Source organism: Danio rerio, chromosome 25 (genome assembly GCF_052040795.2).
Source record: "Danio rerio strain M-AB ecotype USA chromosome 25, GRCz13ab, whole genome shotgun sequence".
In the NCBI taxonomy this organism is placed as follows: domain Eukaryota; kingdom Metazoa; phylum Chordata; class Actinopteri; order Cypriniformes; family Danionidae; genus Danio; species Danio rerio.
The window spans coordinates 5,660,238-5,687,873 of record NC_141045.1 but is presented as its reverse complement, the minus strand read 5'-3'; the positions used below and the strand labels follow the sequence as shown (position 1 = coordinate 5,687,873).

The 27,636-nt window shown below is 38.8% G+C and overlaps 2 protein-coding genes across 2 annotated transcripts in view; one reads left to right on the top strand and one right to left on the bottom strand.

Annotated features, from left to right (window-relative positions):
• LOC146719390 (uncharacterized) overlaps positions 1-17,233 on the bottom strand; it is a 41,167-nt gene extending 23,934 nt beyond the window's left edge. Inside the window, exon 1 of the mRNA XM_087310289.1 lies at positions 16,979-17,233. The gene's annotated coding sequence lies outside the window, so the exon portion shown is untranslated. The remainder of the gene's footprint in view (positions 1-16,978) is intronic.
• On the top strand, positions 846-27,277 carry drd4a (dopamine receptor D4a). Its single transcript, NM_001012616.3, has 4 exons — positions 846-1,303; positions 10,223-10,335; positions 16,995-17,569; positions 25,705-27,277. The coding sequence occupies exons 1-4, from the start codon at positions 1,061-1,063 to the stop codon at positions 25,914-25,916; spliced, it is 1,143 nt and encodes a 380-aa protein (NP_001012634.2). The 5' UTR covers positions 846-1,060; the 3' UTR covers positions 25,917-27,277.
• The last annotated feature ends 359 nt before the right edge of the window (positions 27,278-27,636 follow it).

Sequence of the window (27,636 nt, the reverse complement as noted above, 5' to 3'; positions counted from 1 at the left end):
GGGGAAACCAGAGCAGCCAGAAGAAACCCACACCAACACTGGGAGAACATGCAAACTCCACAGAGAAATGCCAACTGACCCAGCTCGAACCAGCGACCTTCTTGCTGTGAGGGGACAGTCATCGTGTCCCATTTACACTGCATTTACTCACTCTCAAAATGCTTCATTCATTCATTCATTTTCTTGTCGGCTTAGTCCCTTTATTAATCCGGGGTCGCCACAGCGGAATGAACCGCCAACTTATCCAGCAAGTTTTTACGCAGCGGATGCCCTTCCAGCCGCAACCGATCTCTGGGAAATCAAAATGCTTCATAAGCTCTTTATTCTGGTAAAAACAAAAATTATATTTTGAAGTAAGATGGAAACCAGTGGCTATTCACATCCATAGTATCATATTTGTTTTACTACATGTCAATGGTTTTCAGCTTCAATATATCTTCTTTGGTATAAAGAGCTCATAAGCTCTGAAACCACTTTGAAGGTGAGTTAATACAGTGTAAATGTTCATTTGAGGTGAACTATCGCTTTAATATATTAGAGTTTAAACCCCCATACTTCATACACTCGTGGAAAATGTCACACCCACCGTCAGATTATTATCACTCCCGCGCGGACTGTTACGGTGAAACTGAATCGGAAAGAAACCGGTGGGACGTCCACGTCAGTCAGTGGATTTATTAACCTCAATTTCACCAACTTAAACAATGTGATGTTATAAGGAAGACAAGCGTTAGTAATAACCTCAAGGTAATATAATGAAAGCCTCAGATATTAACGGCGCGCCGCTGTAAGCCGCTTTAAGACGCGCGCGCGCAGGTGCACGGACGCGCGCTTCAAACCTGACAGAAAACTTTTGCGTCGAAAAACACCGAATGAACAGCGATGATTTTACCACTTGCAACCACATTCAGCCTCTTTCCCATCTCACAGACTGAAAACAACAGTACTGGGCTCCGGAAAGCGCAGAGTTCAGCGGGACGCTCGGAGTTTGGAGAGACGCTCAAATAATGGCAAAGAAGAAACGGGCTTTTTTTCTCCAAGGATTTCCAGATGACAGGTTATGGTAGAGGCAGACATGCCAGCCAACCTCACCATCTCCACCCACACCACGAACTACAACTTCCCAGCGCTCATCTTCGGGATATTACTGATCATAATCATCATTTGCGGGAACGTGCTGGTGTGTCTGAGTGTTTACACGGAGAAAGCGCTGAAAACCACCACCAACTACTTCATAGTCAGTTTGGCTGTGGCTGATCTGCTGTTAGCTGTGCTGGTCTTACCGCTGTTTGTGTATGCGGAGGTGAGTAAAGACTCAGATAAAGGTCTGAAATTTCATATGTGTAATTTATTATTTGTATTTTTATGATGCCCTAAAACCACACATTTACTTTAAACCCCTTTAAAGTTATAAGCTGATTAGGCTGATTCTGCCGGATAATCCTAAATGACCTGAAAAAACCCTTATTCGTACAAGTAAAAGTTTTGGCTAGTTTCGGGGTAATTTTAGGATGTAAAACGGATGGATGGATATCTATCTATCTATCTATCTATCTATCTATCTATCTATCTATCTATCTATCTATCTATCTATCTATCTGTCTGTCTGTCTGTCTGTCTGTCTGTCTGTCTGTCTGTCTGTCTGTCTGTCTGTCTGTCTGTCTGTCTATCTATCTATCTATCTATCTATCTATCTATCTGTTTGACTGTCTATCTGAAAAAAAGTGTTGCATGCAGAACTGCTGCAAACAATTTATTTGTGTTGAATTTAATCGAACAAATTAAATGTAATAGTTCAACTTAATTTGTTAGTTTAAATTCAGCCCAAATAAACAGTTTACAACCACTTAACGTAAAAAAATGAGTAAATCCAAGGAATCCGTCCGTCTATCGTTCTGTCTATCTATCTATCTATCTATCAATCTATCTATCTATCTATCTATCTATCTATCTATCTATCTATCTATCTATCTATCTATCTATCTATCTATCTATCTATCTATCTATCTATCTATCTATCTATCTATCTGTCCGTCCGTCTGTCTATCGTTCTATCTATCTATCTATCTATCTATCTATCTATCTATCTATCTATCTATCTATCTATCTATCTATCTATCTATCTATCTATCTATCTATCTATCTATCTATCTATCTCATAGCAGTGTACTACAGAGATCTGTGTTGGTGTAATAAGCAATAATTTGAGAAATTGGTAAACAAAAATCAATCAACACATCCTTCCATCCATCCATCCATAAAAACATGCTGGGTTCCAAAATTTCTTCATGTTGTCCCAACACAAATAGATTAAATTAAACTTTAATTGTTTTTACAAATTTAAGTTGATTGAACACAAAACAATTAAGTTGTCCAAAAAAAAAACCTCAAGACTCGTGTTGATTTAGGTGATTTTAAATAAGTAGTTTGAACAAACAGCATATTTTTTGAGTTAGTCTTTCTATCTATTTTCCTTTCTGTCTATCTTCCTGTCTTTCTGTCTGTCTATCTATCTATCTATCTATCTATCTATCTATCTATCTATCTATCTATCTATCTATCTATCTATCTATCTATCTATCTATCTATCTATCTATCTATCTATCTATCTATCTATCATCTATCTATCTGTGTGTCTGTCTGTCTGTCTATCCATCTAACTTCCTGTGTATCTTTCTGTATCTGTCTGTCTGTCTGTCCACCCGTTCGTCTGTCGATCCATCCATCCATCCATCCATCCATCCATCCATCCATCCATCCATAAAAACATGCTGGGTTCCACAAATTCCTTCATGTTGTACCAACACAAATAGATTAAGTTAAACTTTAATTGTTTATACAAATTTAAGTTGATTGAACACAAAACAAATAAGTTGTACAAAAAATATCAAGAATTGTGTTGATTTAGGTGACTTTAAATAAGTAGTTTGAACAAGCAGAATTTTTTTGAATCTATCTACACACACACACACACACACACAAATATACACGTGTGTATATATATTGTATGTATGTAATAGAAATTGATAAAATGGCTGAATAAAAATCATAACATCTAAATAAATAATAAAAAAATAAATAAACTGAGTGTGTGTATATTTACTCTAAAATGTAGAAAAAGGCAAACTTGAGATGGTTTCATTGCAATGCAGCAACCATAACAGCACTGGCCTGTCATCCTCTGGGGTAACCATGGTAACAGCAGCCTATAATCTTTCATGTGTTTACTTAATTGCAATTAAGCCCTTAACCGATCTCATCACCTACTCTATGAAACCGTTCCACAAAAGTGCGTCGCGAGCTCCTCATCAATGCCCGATTGTTACTCTTCCATGAAAAACTCTGCAGACGAGCATTCATCCGGCCCCTCTCCTGCTGAGACCATCCATGTGTGCCAGAGCCACGCATCATAAACACACACATCGCACAATACGCATTGTCTGCCACCCACAAGAATGGAGACACTAACACTAGAGCCAAGCCTACAGAGTATCCAGTGATCGGACATGCCATTCTGGGGGCCCGTGCCAAGTTACCATGTCCCCTACACTGAAAGAAAATGATTCATCTGAGTTACTACCTTTTATTTAGGGTAAGTGGAAGCAAACAATTTATATGGGGTGAATTAAAACAAGTTGACCATTACTAAATTTAATTTATTTAAATTCAACCCATATAAATTGTTTGCATACACTTACCTTAAAAACTAGTAAATCCAATGAATCATTTATTTTCTTTTCAGCTTATCCCTTTATTAATCAGGGGTCGCCACAGCAGAATGAACCCCCAACTTATCAAGCATATGTTTTACGCAGCGGATGCCCTTCCGGCTGCAACCCATCACTGGGAAACATCCACACACTCTCATACACATACATACACTATAGGGACAATTTAGCCTACCCAATTCACCTACAACGCATGTCTTTGTACTATGGGGGAAACCGGAGCACCCGGAGGAAACCCACGCCAACACGGGGAGAACATGCAAACTCCACACAAAAATGCCAACTGAGCGAACTAGCGACCTTCTTACTGTGAGGCAACAGTGCTACCCACTGCGCTACTCCAATGAATAATGTTTTTTTTTTTCTAAATCATTCGTTAGGTGTAGATTCACTTTGAATGGATCACTTAAAAAAAAAAGCAGAGAGAGGGTAAGGATTGGCATAGGTCCTCGAGGTGAGAACCAAACTGGAGTCACCATGAGCACCAGAGTGCCATGTGTCGAAACACTAACCACTATGCCATTGGCACCGACATGACGGGACAGGCAGGGTTCCCACTTGAAGCCAGATGTGAAATTCCCTGATTTTCACTGACTATTGCTACTGAATTTCTATGACCTATAAATGAATAGTAAAACATGCAGATGTTGTGTTGAGCAGTCCCTCCAGAATTCTGTGATTCTGCAAACACTAAACTTAACGCAAAAATCAAGCAAATTGAGCTCAATTTTGAAGACCTTTTGATTTTTTTCCCCTGCAGATTTTGGCCAGTGTGGACACTGTTAAAGTTCCGGCCATACCATCTGCATTGTTAAATACACTCAAAAATGACTTTTGCTTCTAAAACTACTTATTTTAAATTAGTTGAATTAACTCAATTCTTAAAGGGTCACGAAACACCAAAACACATTTTTTGAGCTGTTGACAGAGTCATATATGTGTCCCACGCTGCTAATAACACTATTAGAACAAAAAAGTGACAATTTTTGCGCCATTTCGAGCAAATTCGTTCTTCCGATTTGAAACGAATTTTTGAAGCTGCGTCACGCCGATTAGATACTTGCGTGTATTCCAGCGTGGAGACTGGCTGTCTGTACCTGGGAGTACTTTGAGACGTCTCTGAGTGTGCTGCATTCATTTATGAGTAAGAATTGGTTCAAACCAATCAGCACGTTCTATTGTGTATGCGCTGCAACTTCATTAATATGCATGATAGCTTCGAAGACTGTACCCGTACAGTGTTTAGATGGCAGAGAGACGCCACATTGTGTTGCCAAAACAAGTGGGAGAAGAATTGTTTGGAGATACGAGTCGTCAGTGTTGCTTTTATAATTTGCTGCATGGAAGGTTTTTGCTTTCATTTTCCCGCTATGAGAGCGCAGCTGGACTCACGTGTGGATTACAGTGCATGCGACGCGTGACAGAAATACATGTTTAAGGAACATTTTTACCCGAGAGCTTTTCACATTTGGAAATGGTGAAATCCGGATTTGCTGCTTGTCCCCTTTTAATATAGATGCAACTCCAGTTGGTGTTGATTGTCCTGTCTCTACAGATTTGGTAAGTGAGCAATCGGTGGTCTTTGTTTGTTTATTCAGAGGCAAAGTTAGTTGGTATAGTCAGCAGTACTCTATCAGTGTTTAAAGACGAACCTTAGTCAAATGATTTCTAAGTTACTAAAGTTTACAGTACATTAATATCACTACAATATTATGGACTGAAAGATCTGCTGTAAATGCTGCTCTCCCGAGTGTAAACATGTAAACACCACAATCAAACTTACCATCGTGTAGGATTTTCGCCACATTTTGAGACAGGAATAACACACACGGCTTTCTGACACTACCTGCCGGGTGCATCTAAGTTACAGAGAAATGCAGAAAGTTTTTTCTCTCATTCACCGTGTGGTATCAAACATTACATTAAAAATACACGCTTCCAGCAGTTCCTCGAATCAAATATCTCGATTGTCATGAGGGGCATGAATGAAATTCCTGAATGAAAGAGCCAAACTGCAGTTAAAGTCCACCATTAAATAATTTGGCAAATAATTTTATTACTGATGTCCATGTAAACACAGTCACTGTCTTTCTCCTCTGCGTCTGCGTTTTGTTTTGCCTCTGTGAAAATCAGTGCATGCCCAAACCGAAACTCCAATTTTTATGCAAATTTTTATGTAGCTTTCCTCTTTCCGTCCTCTGACACTCCCCCCTAAACAGAGCTTGACACGCCCACTTTCCTGACTTTTTCCAAAGTAGAGGTGTGTAAACACCCTGCTGAAACATGGGGGTTTTGTGGTCCTTTAAGTTCTTTTTTGGCACAACTCAATAGTTTTATGTTTAATCTACTTACATTTGTACAAATGATTAGGTGAACTTAATCAGTTTGTGTTGGGACAACAAAGGAATTGTGTGCAGCATATTTTACAGTGCAACATTATATTTGTGTATAGAAAGTACTCATCTGGTGTGCGATACCTTGAGTTGTCATAGACAACAGAGACTTTAGTTCTAGAGGTCAAAAAAAGTAAATAAAATATAAGTAAATCTGTATATAATTTTAATGCAAGAAATGTCTTAAATATTGCTGCAGATCCTGAGTCATCACAAAATCAGTAATCAGAGTTTTTTTCCGCAAAATCCAAGAGGGATTAGTTGATCAAATACCAATAAAAATAGCTTAATGTCGCACCAATAGCCTCACGGCGACCTGAGTTCGAATCCCAGCTCGAGGCCCTTTGCTGATCTCTGCTCTCACACATTCCTTTCTGTAAATTCTATTCTGTCCTATACAAATAAAAGTGAAAACCCCTTAAAAAAAATAGTTTAACTATAACAATAGGCAAAACATGTGATACAGCGTGATGAAAAACAGTATATTTATTAAAAATACTTCTAGCAACCAGCAAGAAAACTGTAACTCGAAAGTGGCTACAACTCAAACCCTCTACAATAGGGGTGTCCAAACGACGGCCCGCGGCCCACGATCAGTTTTGTGGCGGCCCGGGAGGCTTTTTATGAATATTAAAGAATCTGGCACGCTATACAAAAATAAGCGTAATTCAATAAATAACCACCGGGTGTCGCTATTACATGCCTTCAATTAGGCAGCAGTTCCTGTTATGAAGTAAAACGAACCGAAAAAAACTGAAAGAAACATAATCACGTTTTGGCGAGCCATGGCACAAGCAAGATAAAGGAAAATCAACAGTGAGTGCAGGAAATTTTAGTCACAATGGGGCAAAGAATATTTCTTCACAGAGGTCAGTGGAATATGTGTCTGTTTAATTTGCCAGGAATCAGTTGCAGTAATGAAGGAATATAATATTTAAAGACATTATAAAATAAAACATCAGGCCTTCAGCTCTTACACTGGTGCCGAACGAGATCAAAAAGTAAAACAAATAGCAGCTGGCTTATCAGCTCAACAACAGCAGTTTTTTTTTCGTGCTAATAAAGTGCAAGAAAATTCTACGCTGGCTAGTTATGATGTAGTCCAGCTGATCGCACAGCACAGGAAACCTTTCACTGAAGGAGAATTTATAAAGGTTGAGTTTTGCAAGTGTAATTTGCCCAGAGAAGATTCAATATTTTGAAAACGAAAGTCTTTCTAGAAACACAGTTGGAACATAAATTAAAATAACAAATTAAAATAATTCCATAACACACACACACACACACACACACACACACACACATACATACATACATACATATATACACATATACATAAACACACACATATATATATATATATATATATATGCGCGTGTCTGTTTAATGTATGTAATATATGGCCCGGGAGAACTATTTTTTTTATTTTGCATATGTCCCTCGGCCCAAAAAGGTTGGACATCCCTGCTCTACAAAATCTGAATGGTTGGATATCGCGTTTAAAGTTCAAAGAGGACGACTTTTTCATTAAAACTACACATGGACAAATAGCTGCAATATTGGGAGAAATGGAAGTTCTGATGTTATTGTTTTTTTCTTTCTTCTGTCTTTTCTAAAAACACGATATAGACAAACTGCATTTTAATAAACGGTTAAGTAAAATTTAAAACGACCACCAGAATACCCTGATATTCCATGACTTAGTTAGAAAAGAAAACCAAATATAAAATTCCCTGACTTTCAATGTCTGGAATAGAGCTTTTAAAATTCCACAATTTTCCCGATGATGACCTGTGGGAACTGTCTGGGGGCCCCCAGACAGCGGGGACAAGGTCACCGGGAGCGGAGCAAATGGCCCGTGACGCTTTGGCTGGCTCTTTAGGCTAAGGACACGGAGAAAATAAGCTCCAGTGAGTCAGCTGTGGCTTAATTACAATTTTACATGAGCCCCCTTCGCTACCATCTCCTGGCTTCCACTTGTAGCGTGAGTGTGGCTCGCTGGCATGAGAGAGAGGCCATTACAAAAACGCAATTAAGAGTCTGTCCTCTTCTCCAGGCCAATAATTAAAATGCCATTAAATCCTCCTCTCTGCTGTTTTATCTTTTTTTTTTTAGACCATCAGGTAGTGAATTACCATCAGACCGGGAGCATCTGTGTGTGTGTGTGAGTGTGTGTTTGGCTCAGTTGTTGTGACAACGCCAAGCGGATAATAGGGAAATTAGGGCCTCGTACGGTTGGCAATAAGAACAAGAGGTTAGGAGAAGGTCAGAGGGGTCAGAGAGCCATGGGAATTACTGTATAGATTATACAGGCACAAATCTAAGTACAAAGTACAGATACCCTGATAAAATATGAGTTATTTTGTCACATTTTTGTACATTTTAGATATAAGTTTTCAAAATATACAGTTTCCACTAATAAGCATATTTTTGGCTCTCTTTAAACAGATCATTTGAATCAGTGAGTCGTTAACTCGAGAGACATTCTGATTTGCTCATATGAACCAGTGAGTCATTAACTGCAGACTCGCTCATACAAGTTCATTTGAAGCAGTCGCTGGCTGTAGACTCATTTTGAATGGATCATTTTAAGTAGTGAATCATTAACTGGAGACTTGCTCTAACTGAATCATTTGAATCAGTGAGTTGTTAACTGTAGATTCATTCTGATCGGCTCATTTGAAGCAGTGAGTCATTAACTGCAGACTCGCGCATACAAGTTCATTTGAAGCAGTCGCTGGCTGTAGACTCATTTTAAATGGATCATTTTAAGTAGTGAGTCAATAACTGGAGACTTGCTCTAACTTAAGCATTTGAATCAATGAGTCATTAACAGGAGATTCATTCTGATCGGCTCATTTGAAGCAGTGAGTCATTAACTACAGACTCGCTCATACAAGTTAATTTGAAGCAGTTATTGGCTGTAGACTCATTTTAAATGGATCTTTTTAAGTAGTGAGTCAATAACTGGAGACTTGCTCTAACTGAATCCTTTGAATCAGTGAGTCGTTAACAGGAGATTCATTCTGACTGGCTCATTTGAATGCATTGTGGTTTGTTAACTGTAGACTTACTTTGGAGGCATGATTTGAAGCAATAAGTCATTAACTGGAGCCTCATTCTTACTGAATCATTTGAATCAGTGAGTCATTAACTGGAGACTTGCTCAGACCAGATTAATTGAATCATTGAGTAGTTGGCTGTAGACTCACTTTGAATGAATAATCTAAAGCAGTAAGTCATTAATTAGGGGCTAGCTCTAACAGAATCATTTGATTCAGTGAGTCGTTAACTGTAGACTCACTCTAAATGAGTCATTTGAAGCAGTGTGATTCGTTAACTGTAGACTAACTTTTAAAAGAGAATTTCAATCAGCGAGTCATTAACTGGAGCCTCGTTCATACTAAATCATCTGAAGCAGTGAGTCATTAACTGGAGCCTCGTTCTTACTGAATCATTTGAAGCAGTGGGTCATTAAATGGAGACTTGCTCTAACTGAATCGTTTGAATCAGTGAGTCGTTAAATGGATATACATTCTGACTGGCTCATTTACAGCTGTGAGAGTCGTTACTGTAGGCTCACTTTCAATGCATAATTTGAAGCAGCGAGTCATTAACTGGAGCCTCTTTCTTACTGAATAATCTGAAACAATGAATCATTAACTGGAGACTCGGTCAGACCAAGTCAGTGAGTAGACTTGATTAAATGAATCACTTAAATCAGTGAGTCGTCAAGTGTGGGCTCACTTTGAATGCACCATTCGAGTCAGTGAGTCATTAGCTGTAGACTCACTTTAAATGCATCCTTTGAGTTAGTGAGTCATTAACTGGAGACTCGTTCAAATTAATAATTTGAATCAGTGAATCATTAGCTGTACACTCACACTGAATTCACCATTTGAGTCAGTGAGTCATTAACTGGAGTCTCGCTTCAAAGTAATCTTTTCAATAAGTGAATCATTAGCTGCAGACTCACTTCGAACAGATCAATTGAATCAGCAAGTTAACTGGAGACCTGCTCTGAATAATCATTTGAATCATTGAGTCACTTTAAACAGATCATTTAAATTTGAGCCATGATGTTTTTTCTCTTCTTCTCAGTTTCAGGATGGAGTTTGGTCCCTCAATATGACCGTATGTGATGGACTGATGACCATGGATGTCATGCTTTGCACTGCCTCAATATTTAACCTCTGCGCCATCAGCATAGACAGGTAGGTCTGACTGAACACACTGTATGTTAAAAACGTTTACTAGTTCTGTGGTATAGAGGGGCATTAACAACAGGGTTTCTGCAAGTTTCACCAAGGTTAATTTAAGACTTTTTAAAACCATTTTAAATTAAAATTTAGACTTATACAGGGCTAAATGCTAATGTTTTTTTATAATATCCCAGTTGGAAAAAATTTTCACTAGCCCTATTAAAAAATTATCAAATTTAATTAATAATAATAATAATATATATATATATATATATATATATATATATATATATATATATATATATATATATATATATGTATATATATATATATATAGTTCTCAAATCTGATTGCCTGATATCGTGCGATATTCTGCAATATCAGAACTCCTACAGCCTCTTTACCCTTTGTGTATTACTCCCCCTATATACAGCCAGCAAAAAGCAGACACTACAGATCTGACGTTTAAAAGATGCACGCTCAACTGTTTAACTGTCAGCTTGTGATTTGAATCCGGAAGAAAGTAGTTCCTCATAGACAAGGGTTTTTGAGACTCTTCATGTTTGATTTTGTTTTTATATACACAATTATGCCGTCAAACTGTTGTATAAACGCAAAATCACACTCGTAGCAGTGCAATATGGCTGTATATCGGCACTGGTGGGGGCACTAAGGCTCACCAACGCACGCCTCCCACCAGTGCCGATATAAAGCCATATCGCACTGCTACGAGTGTGATATTGCTCATATATATATATATATATATATGTATATATATATATATATATATATTATTTTATTTTTTTAATATTTTCAGTCACAAACCTTATAACCAACAATAGAACAAAACTTATGATTTCAGTCTACATTAATAATAATTTAATAACAGAAAATCAGGTCAGTTTCCTCAGCAGTAAATAAACGGAGAACTTTGAAGCAAATGTTATTGTAAGGAAAGTAATTAGATGCTATTTTTAAATAAAAAGTCAAAAGTTTTATTGAGATGGATTGTTGGTCATTGGGTGTTAATGACCAGATTGGTTAGCTATACTTAAACAAGTGAAAATGAAGACCTGTTAAGAAAGATTTAAGACCTACAACACAATATTTCAGTAGATTTGAGACTTTTTAAGGCCTAAAATTTAGCTTTTGATATTTATGACTTTTTAAGACTTTTTAAGACTCCGCAGATACCCTGTAACAAGTAGCCCTGGGAAACTCATTCCTGTTCACACCTGGAATTTTAATTCCTCTTAGAGGGAAGGTGTATAGGCAAATGTAGATCTATGGTGGGAAAAAAGTAATTTTCAATTTTCTTGGATTTACTAGATTAATTAGGTTTTGATTAATTAGTTTGAGTGAAACAATAATATTTGTTTTAATCATTTAAATCCAATAACATTTCTTCCAAACTCCAACTATAAATAATGTAATTTAAGCATCCCTCCCTCCAGAATAACAAATATTTCATTTGTTGTGATTGAAAATTTAAAATTGAATCCATTTTGGAATAAGGCTGTAGCATAAAACGTGGGGGGAAATTGAAGTGCTATCAATACTTTCCAGATGCACTGTAGATTCTGAGATTCTGATGTGTATTCAATGGATGCTACGCTATCACATGACGCCACACTAGAAAATTCATAATTGGGAGTGAAGCGACGCACCTGACGTCCATTCACACTTCTCACACTCATACTGTATAGAACATACTTTTGTGATGGTCGTGTAGTAAAATCAAATTCAAACGTAGCACCTACTCCAAGTATTAGGCAACTTCAGACGCAGCCATAGTGCACTGTTGCGTAATTTGTTTATGGTTGTTGTATTACCACTACAGAATTACCTTGACAGCTTAATTCAAGAGTTTTACTAGAACATGGTTTAAAACACTGTATAAATGACCATAGTATTTTTTCATGTGGGATTTCCGATAGATTCTTTTATGATTTAACTTTACTTTAATTGCATGTATTACGAGCAACAACAAACTTTAGTTTTAAAAATGGTCTGATTTTGGTTTTGCTGATTAGATATTATGTTGAGTTTCTGTGTGGAGTTTGCAAGTTCTCCCTGCGTTTGCGTAGGTTTCCCCCACAGTCCAAAGACATGCGGTACAGGTGAATTGGGAAAGCTAAATTGTCCGCAGTGTATGAGTGTGTATGGATGTTTCCCAGAGATGGGTTGCAGCTGGAAGGGCATTCGCTGCGTAAAACATATGCTGGATAAGTTGGTGGTTCCTTCCTCTGTGGCGACCCCATATTAATAAAGGGACTAAGCCGAACAGAAAATGAATGAATACTATGTTAAAGCAGTTTGTACCCATTTTTTGTTTATTTATAGCCATAATAATGCAAAAATAGCAGCAACCCAGAATTCACTTGAGTTCTGGTCCAGAGTTGGTGTAACGCTGTCTGAATGTTTAATGTATGTCTGTGTTTTTTGCAAGGCAGACATAAAAATGAGTAAAGCAGCCCTTTCAAGTCAAATCCTCGAACTCAAGGGAATCGTGACCAAAGGATCGATGAACCAAATTCATGCAGTGCACCAATTTCTGCACTGTGAGCCTCACGCTTTGCGAGCTTTAAGGGTCACAGCGGGTTACCTTCCTAATTGTGGCTCTGTTTGAAGGCGCGATGAAATAGCATTTATAATAAAAAGTGGCTTCCTGCTATGATTAAAAGAAAAGCCGGAGACAGAACAAATGTGTGCGGAATCACTAACTGGCTTTGAGTTGCAGGAATTCCTCATTTGAGCCCGTCCTGTCGTCTCTGGCCCGGCGATAGGAGTCAAGCTTGGTGGTCATTAAGTTCCTCCTGGCGTTCTGTGTGGCTCAGCAGAAGGTGTTTGGAGAGATTAATGAGATCTAAGCTCGGGCTCTGGAGGAACAACAGCAGGAATCTTGTTATGCAGGGAAAGGCTGTGAACGCAACAGTGGGCGAAAACAGCATGAAAAAGCAGAGTGTGGAGAGCGGATACACAACCACCGCTTTGTGCGCGATTTGTGTGAAACATGAGTTGTGGGACGCCGCAGGGTTCAAGCTCCCATTTACAAACACGCTCGGACAATAATAAAGGCACTTTGGGGTTTTATGATTGATATGGAGATGATATGGGGCTTTTGTGGAGGAGGTTAGTTCATAAAAAACAAGTAGTAAATTAAATAGCAAAATCAAAATAGTCAAACTTTAATATTTGGCAGTATTTTACAGTTATTTCCTGTTTTTTTGTTTAGTTTTGGAGAAAGCCTTATTTATTTACTTTTGATTTGGCTGGAATAAAAAATTATAAATAAAAAATAATAATGCAGTATACACTCACAGGCCATTTTATTAGGTACACCTTTCCAGTACCAGGTTAGACCTCTTTTTGCCTTCAGAACTGCCTTAATTCTTCGTGACACAGATTCAACAAGCTACTGAAATTATTCCTCAGAGATTTTTGTTAATATTGAGATAAGAGCATCACGCAGTTGCTGCAGATTTGTCGGCTGCACATCCATGATATGAATCTCCCGTTCCGCCACATCCCAAAGGTGCTCTATTGGATTGAGCTCTGGTGACTGTGGAGGCCACTTGAGTACTGTGAACTCTTTGTCATGTTCAAGAAACCAGTCTGAGATGATTCACGCTTTATGACATGGTGCATTATCCTGCTGGAAGTAGCCATCAGAAGATGAGTACACTGTGGTCATAAAGGGATGGACATGGTCAGCAACAATACTGGCGTTGGCGTTAACTCAATGCTCAATTGGTACTAAAGAGCCCAAAGTGTGCCAAGAAAATATCCCCCACACCAGTACACCACCACCACCAGCCTGAACTGTTGATACAAGGCAGAATGGATTCATGCTTTCATGTTGTTGAGACCAAATTCTGACCCTACCATTCGAATGTCGCAGCAGAAATAGAACTCATCAGAGCCGGCAACGTTTCTCCAATCTTCTATTGTCCAATTTTGCTGAGCCTGTGTAAATTGTAGCCTCAGTTTCCTGTTCTTAGCTGACAGGAGTGGCACCCGTTGTGGTCTTCTGCTACTGTAGCCTATCTGCCTCAAGGTTGGATGTGTTGTGTGTTCAGAGATGCTCTTCTGCAGACCTCGGTTGTAACGAGTGGTTACTTGAGCTTCTGTTGCCTTTCTGTCAGTTGGAGCCAGTCTGGCCATTCTCCTCTGACATCAACAAGGCATTTGCGCCCATTAAACTGCCACTCACTAGATATTTTCTCTGTTTCGGACCATTCTCTGTAAACCCTAGAGATGGTTGTGCGTGAAAATCCCAGTAGATCAGCAGTTTCTGAATTACTCAGACCAGCCCGTCTGGCACTAAAAACCATGCCACGTTCAAAGTCACTTAAATCACCTTTCTTCCACATTAATGCTCAGTTTGAACTGCAACAACAGATCGTCTTGACCATGTCTACATGCCTAAATGCATTGAGTTGCTGCAATGTGACTGGTTGATTAGAAATTGCGTTAACGAGCAGTTGGAGAGGTGTACCTAATAAAGTGGCCGGTAAGTATATATATATATATATATATATATATATATATATATATATATATATATATATATATATATATATATATATATATATATATATATACACACATATATATATATATATATATATATATATATATATATATAATTTCATTTTAAGTCTTGTTATATATAACTATAAAGTCTTGTTTTAGGGTTTTAGTTAACTATAATTAACCTAGATATCTTCCTGAGAGTGTTTGAGGTCCACATATATCTTCTGTTCAGTTGAATCACATTATTGAACACACACACACACACACACACATGTTGGATATGAGTAATATTATCTGATTAGCAGTCGAGGGTTCAGAGGAATATCGGGTCAACACATAATTGGGTCAACACTCAATAAGCGAATAAGACATTCGCCTGGTGGCTTTACTAGCATCTAATGATGACATGAAGCTTGTTGATCAGGGTCAGGAAAGTTTCATCGTTGGTTAAAAAGTCAACAAGAAATAGAAGTTGTGATGGGACAGTCTTAAAGGGACAGTTCACCCCCAAAAATGGAAAATTTACTCGCTCTCATGTGATTCCAAAGAGTTTCTTTTTCTGCTGAACAACAAAGGAAGAGGGCGGCATGGTGGCGTAGTGATTAGCACTGTCGCCTCACAGCAAGAAGGTTGCAGGTTTGAGTGCGAGCTGGGTCAGTTGGCATTTCTGTGTGGAGTTTGCATGTCCTCCCCGTGTTGGTGTGGGTTTCCTCCTGGTGCTCTGGTTTCCCCAACAGTCCAAAGACAAGCTGTACAAACTAAATGGGCTGTAGTGTATGAGTGTGTGTGTGTGAATATAAGAGCATATGGGTGTTTCCCAGTATTGGGTTGCGGCCAGAAGGGCATCCACTGTGTAAAACATTGTCATGGTTTATGGGTCTGTTTGTTCTTCCTGTAAGTTATGATGTATGTGTTGTGGCGTGTGGCGTGGTCAGTGTGTCTGTTTACCTTTTAATGGTAGCGTGCGTTCTGATCAGCTGACCTAATCAGAGTCCCAGCTGATGCCTGTTTTGCAGGCTATATAACAGTCTGTGTTTCACTGCTGGTTATCAGTCCGTTGTTGTTGGTTTTCATGTTCCTGTCTGAGTAATGCCCAGGTTTTCTCTCTAGCCTAGACCGTCGGATGACGTCTTCATTTGGATCTGTTCTGGACATTCTGTCTCTTTTTGAGCACGTTATGATATTCAGTTGTACTTCATTAAACGTCTTCACTCACAGTAGGATTCTTACGTGACAAACATATGCTGGAATAGTTGGTGGTTCATTCCGCTGTGGCGATCCCTAATAAATGAAAATGAACGATCAAAGGAAGATATTTTGAAGAAAGCTGAAAACTAAATGGGGCGAGGCAGTGGCGCAGTAGGTAGTGCTGTCGCCTCACTGCAAGAAGGTCGCTGGTTAGAACCTCGGCTCAGTTGCCGTTTCTGTGTGGAGTTTGCATGTTCTCCCTGCCTTCGCGTGGGTTTCCTCCGGGTGTTTCGGTTTCCCCCACAGTCCAAAGACATGCGGTACAGGTGAATTGGGTAAGCTAAATTGTCCTTAGTGTATGACTGTAGTGTAAGGTTGCGGCTGGAAGGGCATCCGCTGCGTTAAAACTTGCTGGATAAGTTGGCGGTTCATTCCTCTGTGGTGACACCGGATTAATAAAGGGACTAAGCCGACAAGAAAATGAATGAATGAATGAAAACTAAATTACAGCCAAAGACAAACCCTAGAAAACAAAAAACAAATACTATGGAAGACAATGGTTACAGTTTTCCAACATGTTTCAAATGATCTTCTTTTGTGTTTAACAGAAGAATGAAACTAATAAAGGTTTACAAACAAATACAGGCTGGGTAAATGATGACAGAACTTTCATTTTTGGGTGAACTATCCCTTTAATACTACTATTAATAATAATAATAATGTTATTGCAAGTCTTTTGATTGCACTCTGTTGGAAGAATATAGAAAGTCCATCCACTGACCACTGGTTGAAAGATTTGTCGTATTACATTGCACTGGAAAGAATTACCCACATTATAAGGGGCAAACTGAAGGACTACCATAAAATATGGGTACAAACAGTGTAAATTCATGTTAAATTTCAGTCTTTGTTACATTAAAATATTTTTTACATCTTTTTGTCTCCAGGTTCATCGCCGTCTCCATCCCTCTAAATTACAACCGCAAACACGTGGACCAGCGACAGATTGTCCTGCTCTCCGCCACGTGGATCCTGGCCTTAGCCGTGGCCTCCCCCGTGATGTTCGGCATCAACAACGTCCCCAACCGGGACCACAGCGAATGCAAGCTGGAGGACAACAACTACGTTATCTACTCCTCCGTCTGTTCGTTTTTCGTGCCGTGCCCCATCATGCTGCTCCTGTACTGCGGAATGTTCCGGGGCCTGAGGAACTGGGAAGAGGCTCGGAAAGCTAAATTAAGGAGCAACATGGAGGCCTGCCGAAAGCTTCAGGAGGCCGCAGCGTCGCTCCAGCCGCTGTCTGGCCTGCCGCCGCCGCTCCCGCCTGTTATAGAGAAAGACATTACATTGGAGGAGCTGGACCAAGATCACTATCCCGATCCCGACAGTCCTGATCCTGTGTCCATGTTGGCGTATCCTGGAGGAGGCTACAATCAGGATCAAAACCAGAACCGGCAACGGAAGCGGGCCAAGATCAACGGCAGAGAGAGGAAAGCCATGAGGGTGCTTCCGGTTGTAGTAGGTGCGCTGGTTGGTTGTGGGTTTATAATCAGATACAGGTGAAGGGAAAACTCTTTGCTCTCCTCCATTTTTTTTTTTTGACATTTTTAAAAAAATTTTTGTCTTTGACATCATGATATTTTACCAGTGATTTACTAGTATTCAGCGTAAAGGTGCTGTATGTAGGATTTTGACTCTTCTAAAGCATAAAAATACCATAATATGTTTGCGGATATTTAGCACACATGCTACGTGAACATTCTTGTTTATCTGAAAAGCAATGCTGAAGCCAGATATTATTGAAAATGTGCATTACTGCAAGAATGGCTGCGTCTGTTTTGGTTTTGGCCTTTTAACCTGCCCAATACCAATTTAGCCAATCATATTTCAGCACCCCGGGTTGCCTTGTTTAAAAAACGCGTATTTCATTCATTCGGTCAGCAAGGCTCTCAAAGCATGAGTCTATAGCCCCTTTCACACAGTGATACCGGTAAATATCTGGAAAATTTCCGGAACGACTTTACCGGGTTATTCAAAAAAGCGCTGTTCACACAGGCGAGGACGTTACGGAAATTTTCCGGAAAAGAGCATTCACACATCCATTCCAAAATACCGGTAAATTCTGACATGATTCACCACAAATGAGCTTTAAACGGCTGCGCTTGTATTTGTAAACATTTGACTAAATTACAAACTCTGTGGATGATCAATAATGTGAACAACTTTCGCAGGATCACTTTCGCATGTCGAGATGTTCATAATATGTGGGTGTGCAGGCGCTCACAGGCTGTTTCACAGGAACACGCAAAGCTTGAAGGTAAACAAACAACGGCTTATCATAAGCATCTCATCGATGATTATTTACACAGTTGGCATTAAGTAGAACATATAAACGTGATCTGACTAACTTCTAGCAGCTAAATGTGTCTGGAAAAATATTCAAAGGTTTTTATTCTCATAAACCGCGCGGACGTAAATGCGTCTGACTGTTGTGATTGGCTAAAGCAGACGTCTCACGTCAGCACGTTCTAGACGTGGACGCGCTTATTACGGCAATCTTCCTTCTGCATTCACACAGCGCAGCATTCCGGCAAATTGCCGGTAATGTTACAACTTCTCTTTCCGGAAAATAGCCAGAACGAATTTACCGGTATTTTCAAAAAGGACCTGTTCACACATACAACCTTTCCGGAAAATTGCCGGCAATTTTCCGGAAAGGTCTGTATGTGTGAAAGGGGCTTATGATCAAAGTGAGACCTAGCAGACAGTAGCAGACTCCGAAATGAGACGCTGATTCAGAGTTTCACATTAATGAGCAGTTATTTGCTTAATTGGGGGGGGGGGGTGATATCGATCACTAACTGAAGAGGGGAGGTTGTGGGAAGCGATCACAAACTGCAGAACGGGGGAGATGGGGTTGGTTGGGAGATGCGATCACAAACTAAAGAACAGGGGGAGGCAAAGCAATTACAAACAGAAGAGCAGGGTGAGGAAAAGCGATCACAAACTGAAGAGCGGGGGGAGGCAAAGCATCACAAATTGATGACCGGGGGGAGGCTAAGCTATTACAAACTGAAGAGCGGGTGGAGGAACAGCTATGACAAAGTGTAGAGCTGGGGAGACGGGGTTGGTTGGGGGAAGCAATCACAAACTAAAAAAGGGGGGGGGGGGGGGGTTATGGCGGTGAGTAACAGACATTAAGTTAATTAGGTTAACTAGGTAAGTTTGGTTAATTAGGAAGTTAATTGGACAACAGTGGTTTATTCTGACTTCTGCAGGGCTGTTCAGGTTGAGCTGAAATAGGTAAAAAATTATGTGCAAAAATGTTGGAAATTAGGAAGAAAAGAATTTAGACCAGTTAGAGCCGACACCATAGAACTAGCACATACAAAATTCAACTGTGATGTGACTTGTCGTGTCCCGGCCTAAAATTAAGTCACCTGAAAGTTAACGGATGTGGCGTCACATACACTATCTTTCATTTTCGGTAACTAAAACTGACGATCATATAGATGAAAGTTAATTAATCTTTAATCATTTTGGACTATCTTCTGTAGCATGTGACGAGTTATAGAACTGAAAATTATATCAAATAAATAAATAAATGGCTGTCTTAGATGTTAAATTTAAGTTATTTTCATTCATTCATTCATTTTCCTTCGGTTTAGTCCCTTATTTATCAGGAGTCGCCACAGTGGAATGAACCGCCAACTATTCCAGGATATGTTTTACACAGCGGATACCCTTCCAGCCGCAATCCAGTACACTCATTCACACACACTATCATACTATGTTCAATTTAGATTAGAATTTTCAATTCACCTACTGTTAGGGCTGCTCGATAATGGGAAAAATCATAATCACGATTATTTTGGTCATAATTGTATTGATTAATGCAATGATTAATGTTGATTAATGATTAATGTTGATGAACGAAAACAGTCTGCAGCAGGATTATTGGGCGCTGTGACTTTAAGAGCGGTACGGTTCTGTTTATGGTTTCTCTTTCACAAGTCTTTTGATTCTCAACTTGACCGTTATATCGCTCACATTAAAATGACTTCAGATGTGTGTGCTCTGCTCGTCTCTGAGGCTGAGCGCGCGCACACACAACAGCGTGCGATCTCATTCGCGCTTTTAAATTCATGAATGATTTGAACGTACGTCAATGAATGATGCGCATCCTGTGCTGCAAACATTACACTACAGCACATGCTTTCAGTCATTTTCACGTGAAACTGAGCTTTGCAGAGCAACAAATGTGTACAACTGGAAAGGGGGCGGTGTATGATGCAATAATCATTTATCTTGATTAATGCTTTTTTATAATCGTTAGACGACAAAATCGAAATCAAAACCGAATTTTCAATTAATTGCACAGCACTACCAACTGTATAGTGCATGTGTTTGGACTGTGGGGGAAACCGGAGCACCCGGAGGAAACATGCTCCACACAGAAATCACCCAGCCAGGGCTCAAACCAGCGAACCTCTTGCTGTAAGGCAATAGTGCTAACCACTGAGCCACCGTGCGGTCATGTTGACTACTCATATTTTATTATAGTATTTTATACATTTTTTTATATTTTAAATTTAGAAGAAATGCCATCGTTAACACTTAATCCAGGTACGTTTTTCAAGTCCTCTTTTCATTTATCCCACATTTATGTACACTAAGGCCTTGGATTTATTAATAGTAGCTTTGATTTATCCATAAAAACACCTCTGCTTTCTGTTCATGTCTGTCTGGAGGTTTTCTGAGTGAAAAAACAAAGTGAAAAAAGCCTCTCGCTCCTAACCTGGGCTTAGAGGAGTGATTACAAACAGTTCCTACGTGTGCTGAAACGAGGAACTCCTTTGGCCCTCATTGGCTAATCATCGCTCACCAATCCTCCAATCGGATTATGACGTAAGCCTCAGTTGAGTCGAGGGCAGCGTCACGTTAAGACGAGCTCTGATCCTCTTCACGGCTTCTTGTGAGACGTGTCACAGACGTGCTTGTACTTTGCTAACCACACGTCAATCCCTTTCAGCCCATGTCAGCTTGAGGACAGACCAGAAAGAGGGTGAGAGAGAGAGAAAGAGAGATAAAGGTCAGGATTCCCACAATGCATGTGGCTAATCGTGTTTTTAAAGGGATAGTTCACATCATTGAATATTTAATTATTAGCCCTCTTGTGATTCTTTTTCAAATATTTCCCAAATGATGTTTAACAAGGCAAGGATTTTTTTCACAGTATTTCCTATAATATTTTTTTAGTCTGGAGAAAGTCTGATTTGTTTTATTTCAGCTAGAATAAAAGCAGTTTTTAGTTAAAAAAAAAATTATAATAAATAAAAAAAAATATTTTAAGGTCAACATTATTAACCATTTTAAACAATAATTTTTTCCTATTGTCTCCAGAATTGCCTAATTAACCTAATTTGCCTAATTAACCTAGTTAAGCAGGCCCGTAGCCAGCCTTTTTACTCAAAAAGTAGACCTTTTTGCAGTTATTTGCCTCATTTTCTATTTAATTATTGCATTTTAGTGACATTTTAAGCATTATTTCTAGCTGAATTAGCTTGTCGGATGGTCACAGTAACCACACTTTTTAATGTACCAAAATATTTTTTCCAAATATTTAGAATAAAGAAATTTGAAAGCAATACTTAATTTTAAAATACAAATTTATAACATTATATATCACTCGAAAATAAGAGGAGACTGTTTAAGTATTAAACTATAAACTGTAGCCTATTGTCATTTATTAGGCAAATAAACTGGCCAGCAGATTCAACTTTCCTCAGTCAGAATTTGGGATGCCAAATTCAGCGTTCCAAATTCTGTACCGACAGCCAACATAGGATTTTGCTTGGTCTTAAAGCCTTCTTCGATGAGTTATTTTCACAATTTATTATGGAATAACAGTCAAAATAGGACAAATGAGCTCATGTATGGGTCAAATTCCGGACCTTTGTCAGTGAGGGGTGGTCTTCCGAACCACCCGAACCACCACCCCTGGCTATGGGCCTGAAATGTCGCTTTAAGCTGAATACTATTCATTCATTCATTTTCTTTCAAAATATCATTATTTTTTAAATGTCCACTATAGTGGACACCAGGACCATCTTAATGTAACTAATGACTGCATGTTGTAGAGGGCAGAACTGAAGCAGAGAGGATTCTTTATAAGTTAGTTGAGGGAGACTCTGATTTAAAGTCTGACAATCAGACAATTAGAGAATGAAAATCAGTTTTAAATCGCTTTTATGTTAAATATGTTTTGGATTAGCATCACAGTTTTTTCTTCTTTTTTTGTGAGTTCGGCTCTCTTTCAGACTAAACTGTTTTAGGAATGTCAATACAAAAGGAAAAAAATGGCTTTTGTTTGTTTGTTTGTTTGTTTTTTTGTAAAATTTAAAATAAAAACAAAATGTAAAAACTATAAATTGTAGGATTTTTTTAACCCAAAAGATGTAGGAAATCACAGAAAAAAAAAAAAAAATTCTTTGGGTCTCAGGAGGATATACAGCATATCTTAGACTTGCAAGTTATATATGCACAATCAAGGGTGACACAGTGGTTAACACTGTTGCCGCACAGCAAGAAGGTCGCTGGTTCAAGTCCCAGCTGGGTCAGTTGGCATTTCTGTGTGGAGTTTGCATGTTCTCCTCGTGTTGGCGTGGGTTTCCTCCGGGTGCTCCGGTTTCCCCCACAGTGCAAACACATGCGCTATAGGTGAATCGAATAAACTAAAATTGTCTGTATGTGAAGTGTATGTCTGTGAATGAGTGTGTACGGGTGTTTCCTAGAACTGGATTGTGGCTGGAAGGGCATCCGCTGTGTAAAACATATGCTGGATAAGTTGGCGGTTCATTCCGCTGTGGCGACCTCTGACATTAAGACTAAGCCGAAGGAGAATCAATGACTGACTTTACTTATACAGCATATCCCAGGTTGCAATTGCAAGTTATATATTCGTGTATTCTTGCAATTCTCTCCTTTTTACCTAGAATATTTTTATCTAGAGAGTTATGATATATAATCTTGCAGGAAACTAAATGTAATTACTTTTTTATTCCACAGAGGTAATAAACTTCCATACATTTACGCTTCGCCACATTGAACATCTCCTCGCCCCGTCCTCTTCGCTTTCCAGACTTTTACATTTTTGGAGGCAGTGAGTCGTTTCACTAAACTAAATTTGTCGACTGAGCAGGCATCAGCATCATCTCAGCAGATCAGAGATATCAAATATTCGATTCACATCTCTTCTGAGAGGATGCAGACAGACGTGCTGTTATCAGAGGCATATGAAATATGACCTGGCAACCTATCTGTCCTGCTCCTGCTGGCTATCACAGATCTGTCATCAGTCAGAAGTGAGAGGAACGGAGAGAAAGATGGCTGAAAGTCACTGAAAAGGATAACTTTAGAATTATAGTGGGGTGGCTCAGTGATTAGCACCTTCGCCTCACTGCAAGAAGGTCACTGATTCGAGTCCCAGCTGGGTCAGTTGGCATTTCTGTGTGGAGTTTGCATGTTCTCCCCGTTATGGTGTGGGTTTCCTCCGTGTGCTCCGGTTTCCCCCACAGTGCAAACACATGCGCTGTAGGGAAATTAGATGAACTAAATGCCCGTAGTGTATGAGTGTGTGAATATGAGTGTGTATGGGTGTTTCCCAGTACTGGGTTGCAGCTTAAACAGCATCCGCTGCGTTATGCTGGAATAGTTGGCGGTTCATTCTGATGTGGCGACCCCTAAAAAATAAGGAACTACGCCAAAGGAAAAGGATTGAATGAATGGTAGAGACAAACCTTTAGACTTAAGGCTTGTTCATAAATAACCATAACTATATTTGCGCACATACAAACGGACAACAGCATTTTAACATTCATTATTTAGACGGCAAACCACTAATACTGTTCCTTTGTCTCAATATTATCATAGTTGCAGACTTTCCTATACACTAGAACTGTATAGTTACCATGTTTGGTGTGAACAGACGTCACAATGGCTTCATTCCAGTGTTAAAGTATTGGTTTCCTCCAGGTGCTCCGGTTTCCCCCACAGTCCAAACACATGCACTATAGGGGAATTGGATAAGCTAAATTGGCCATTTTGTATGTGTGTGGGAATATGAGAGTGTATGGGTGTTTACCAGTGCTGGGTTGCAGCTAGAAGGGCATCCTCTGTGTTAAACACATGTGTCAATTACAAGGCCCGCGGGCCAAATGCGGCCCGTCAAAACATTTAATCAGGCCCGACAACAAGGTTTGGTAATAAAGTTCAAGTGGCCCGCGCTCGCTTTAAATATAAGGTCTGTGACAATTACAATATTAAGACACGGGAGGTGCTGTCGAGCTTCAACCTACTCGCTTCAACGTCTATGTTTGAAAGCACATACTCATGTGAACAAATGTTCTCTATAATGAAGCTGACCAAAACATCAGACAGATCCCGCCTCACAGACCACCAGATTATGTCTGTAATAAAAGTAGCCATGGCAAGGGACATTACACCTAGAGTAGATGAGATTGTTTCTATGAAAAAATGCAGAGTGTCTGGTAAGAATTAAAAAATCCCATTTTTTTTTTAGGTTTGGCATATAAGCTCAGTGCAAGTGTCCTTTAGAGCAAAATAATCTAAATAATACAATTTCTTACCATTGATTTTTTTACACAGGCCACCATTTATCTACAATAGCCTACTAATAAATATATTGCTTTATTATTTTCCCCTCTGAAATCCACAAGTTCAGTTGTAGGCATCAGCAGTGGGCATGAATCATTTCATGATTAGGTTGCCTTTTTAAGGCTAAAAGAATCAGTTCAATAATATCAGTTGCCATCAGTTGCTTGTGGTATATCAGTTGTTGGCTTTTTGTTTTATCATCAGTTTTTCTGAATATGAAATTGTTTTTAAAGTAGACTGTTCTATGCTAGCCGACTGTACTGTTTTATGCTGCATTATGTTTTGATAGAGATAAAACATGCTGTGACACAAATACAGTCCAAATTAAATTTAAATATAAAACCTTACTATTTTAATAAATGTGGTTTAATGAAGGTTTATAAAGATGTTAGAGTTGTTCATACACTTTTATTTTCTCCAATAAATACATTTTAAAAATGTGTATGTACGGCCCCTGACTTTATTCACAACACTCAGTTCGGCCCTTACCAAGTTTGGATTTGACACCCCTGGTGTAAAACATTTGACGGAATAGTTGTCGATTCATTCTGCTGTGGTGACGCCTGATAAATAATGTACTAAAGCGAAGGCAAATGAATGAATAATACTAACACCAACTACAATTTACCTCATGACTTTACAGTGGACAAGGGTAAAGTGAGAACACTTCAATGCAACCAATATCCTTTTGGAAACTGATTCAACCAAATAAAATAAATGATAATCAATAGCAAAACCAATAAGAAACATGTATATTTACAATACAATAAACATTCTCAGTCTGTATATCAATCTGTTGAATCTTTAAAAAAAAAATAAGAACTGCTTTTATTCTTTAAGTCTTTAAGACTTTCTCCAGAAGAAAAAATATTATCGGAAATACTGTGAAAAATTCCTTGCTCTGTTGAATGCAAAAAACACTCTCAGTCTGTACCTTCATATCAATCTGTTGAATCTTACCTGATATTCTTTCGTCTCCAGGTGCCTTCCTGTTCTGCTGGACACCATTCTTCGTAGTGCACACTATGAGGGCTCTCTGCGAAGACTGCGAAATTCCTGGCAGCGTCACCAGTATCGTGACCTGGTTGGGTTATGTCAACAGCGCCATCAACCCAATCATCTACACCGTCTTTAACACGGAGTTCAGGAAGTTCTTTCGGAAGTTTCTGCCGACGCTGCCTGGCTGCTGCTAGCCTGAGCATGCTAAAAGGGTTTACGAACAAAACATACCCAAAAAATGTGTAAATAAACAAGAACTAAAAACGTTTGCGTGTAAATACAGCATGTTGTGAGATAATAATGCACTAAGATGTTTGCTGCCATTACGTGTTTACTGTGTGTTTTAATTTTGTATGTTTACATTTCAAGAGCTGACATCAAAGGGCCTTATTTAAGAAACACAAGCAGAGTGAAATGCGTAAATCACGCGTGAATTCATGAAATGATTGTATTGTAAAAGGCGCGTTCACAATGTATTTTGCTGTTCACTTATCCAACAATGGTGTTTTTATGGTTTGCAAATGCAAAATTTTGAAAACAATTGTTATTGTCGCTACAAAAATGTGAGTTTTGGAAAACTTTCACTACATGCAGTGACATCGCCATCTACTGGTATACCATACAAAATACAATGTGTTTGTCTGCAAATTTTTGAAAAACAATTGTGTTATCGGCGCCACAAAAACTTGATTTTGTGAAAAAAGTCACTACATGCATAGTGACATCGCCACCTACTGGTATAGCATACAAAGTACAATGTTTTTGTAGGCAAATTTTTGAAAACAATTGTGTTATTGGCATCACAAAAACTTGATTTTGTGAAAAATGTCACTACATGCATAGTGACATCGCCACCTACTGGTATAGCATACAAAATACGTTTTTGTCGGCAAATTTTTGAAAACAATTGTGTTATCGGCGCCACAAAAACTTGATTTTGTGAAAAAAGTCACTACATGCATAGTGACATCGCCACCTACTGGTATAGCATACAAAGTACAATATTTTTGTATGCAAATTTTTGAAAACAATTGTGGTATTGGCGCCACAAGAACTAGATTCTGTGAAAAATGTCACTACATGCACAGTTACATCACCATCTACTGGTATAGCATGCAAAATACAGTGCTTTTGTCGGCAAATTTTTTGAAAACAATTGTGTTTTCTGCACCGCAAAAACTTAATTTTGTGAAAAATGTCATTGCATTTACAGTGATACACCATCTTCTGGTATAGCATGCAAAATACAATGTTTTTGTGTGCAAATTTTGGAAAACAATTGTGTTATCGGCGCCACAAAAACTAGATCTTGTGAAAATTTTCTCTACGTGCACAGTGACGTCGCCATCTACTGGTATAGCATGCAAAATACAGTGCTTTTGTATGCAATTTTTTGAGAACAACTGTGTTATCGGCACCACAATAACTTGATTTTGTGAAAACTTTCTCCACGTGCACAGTGACATCGCCATCTACTGGTATTGCTTCCAAAATTTTTAAAAACATTTGCGGTATTGGCGCCACAAAAAATAGATTCTGTAAAAAAAAAAAAAAAGTCAATACGTGCAGTGACATCGCCATCTACTGATAAAGCAAACAAAATACAATGTGTTTGTCGGCAATTTTTTGAAAACAATTGTGTTATCGGCACCGCAAAAACTTGATTTTGTGAAAAATGTCACTACATGCATAGTGACATCGCCATCTACTGGTATAGCATACAAAATACAATGTTTTTGCAGGCAAATGTTTTTAAAACAATTGTGTAATCAGTACCGCAAAAACTTGATTTTCTGATAAAATCTACTACATACACAATGTGACGTCGCCATCTACAAAATACAAATGCAAATTTTTGAAAATGTTAAAACGTGTCTTTGAACTCTTTAATTGTCATATTTCCAAACGTGTAAA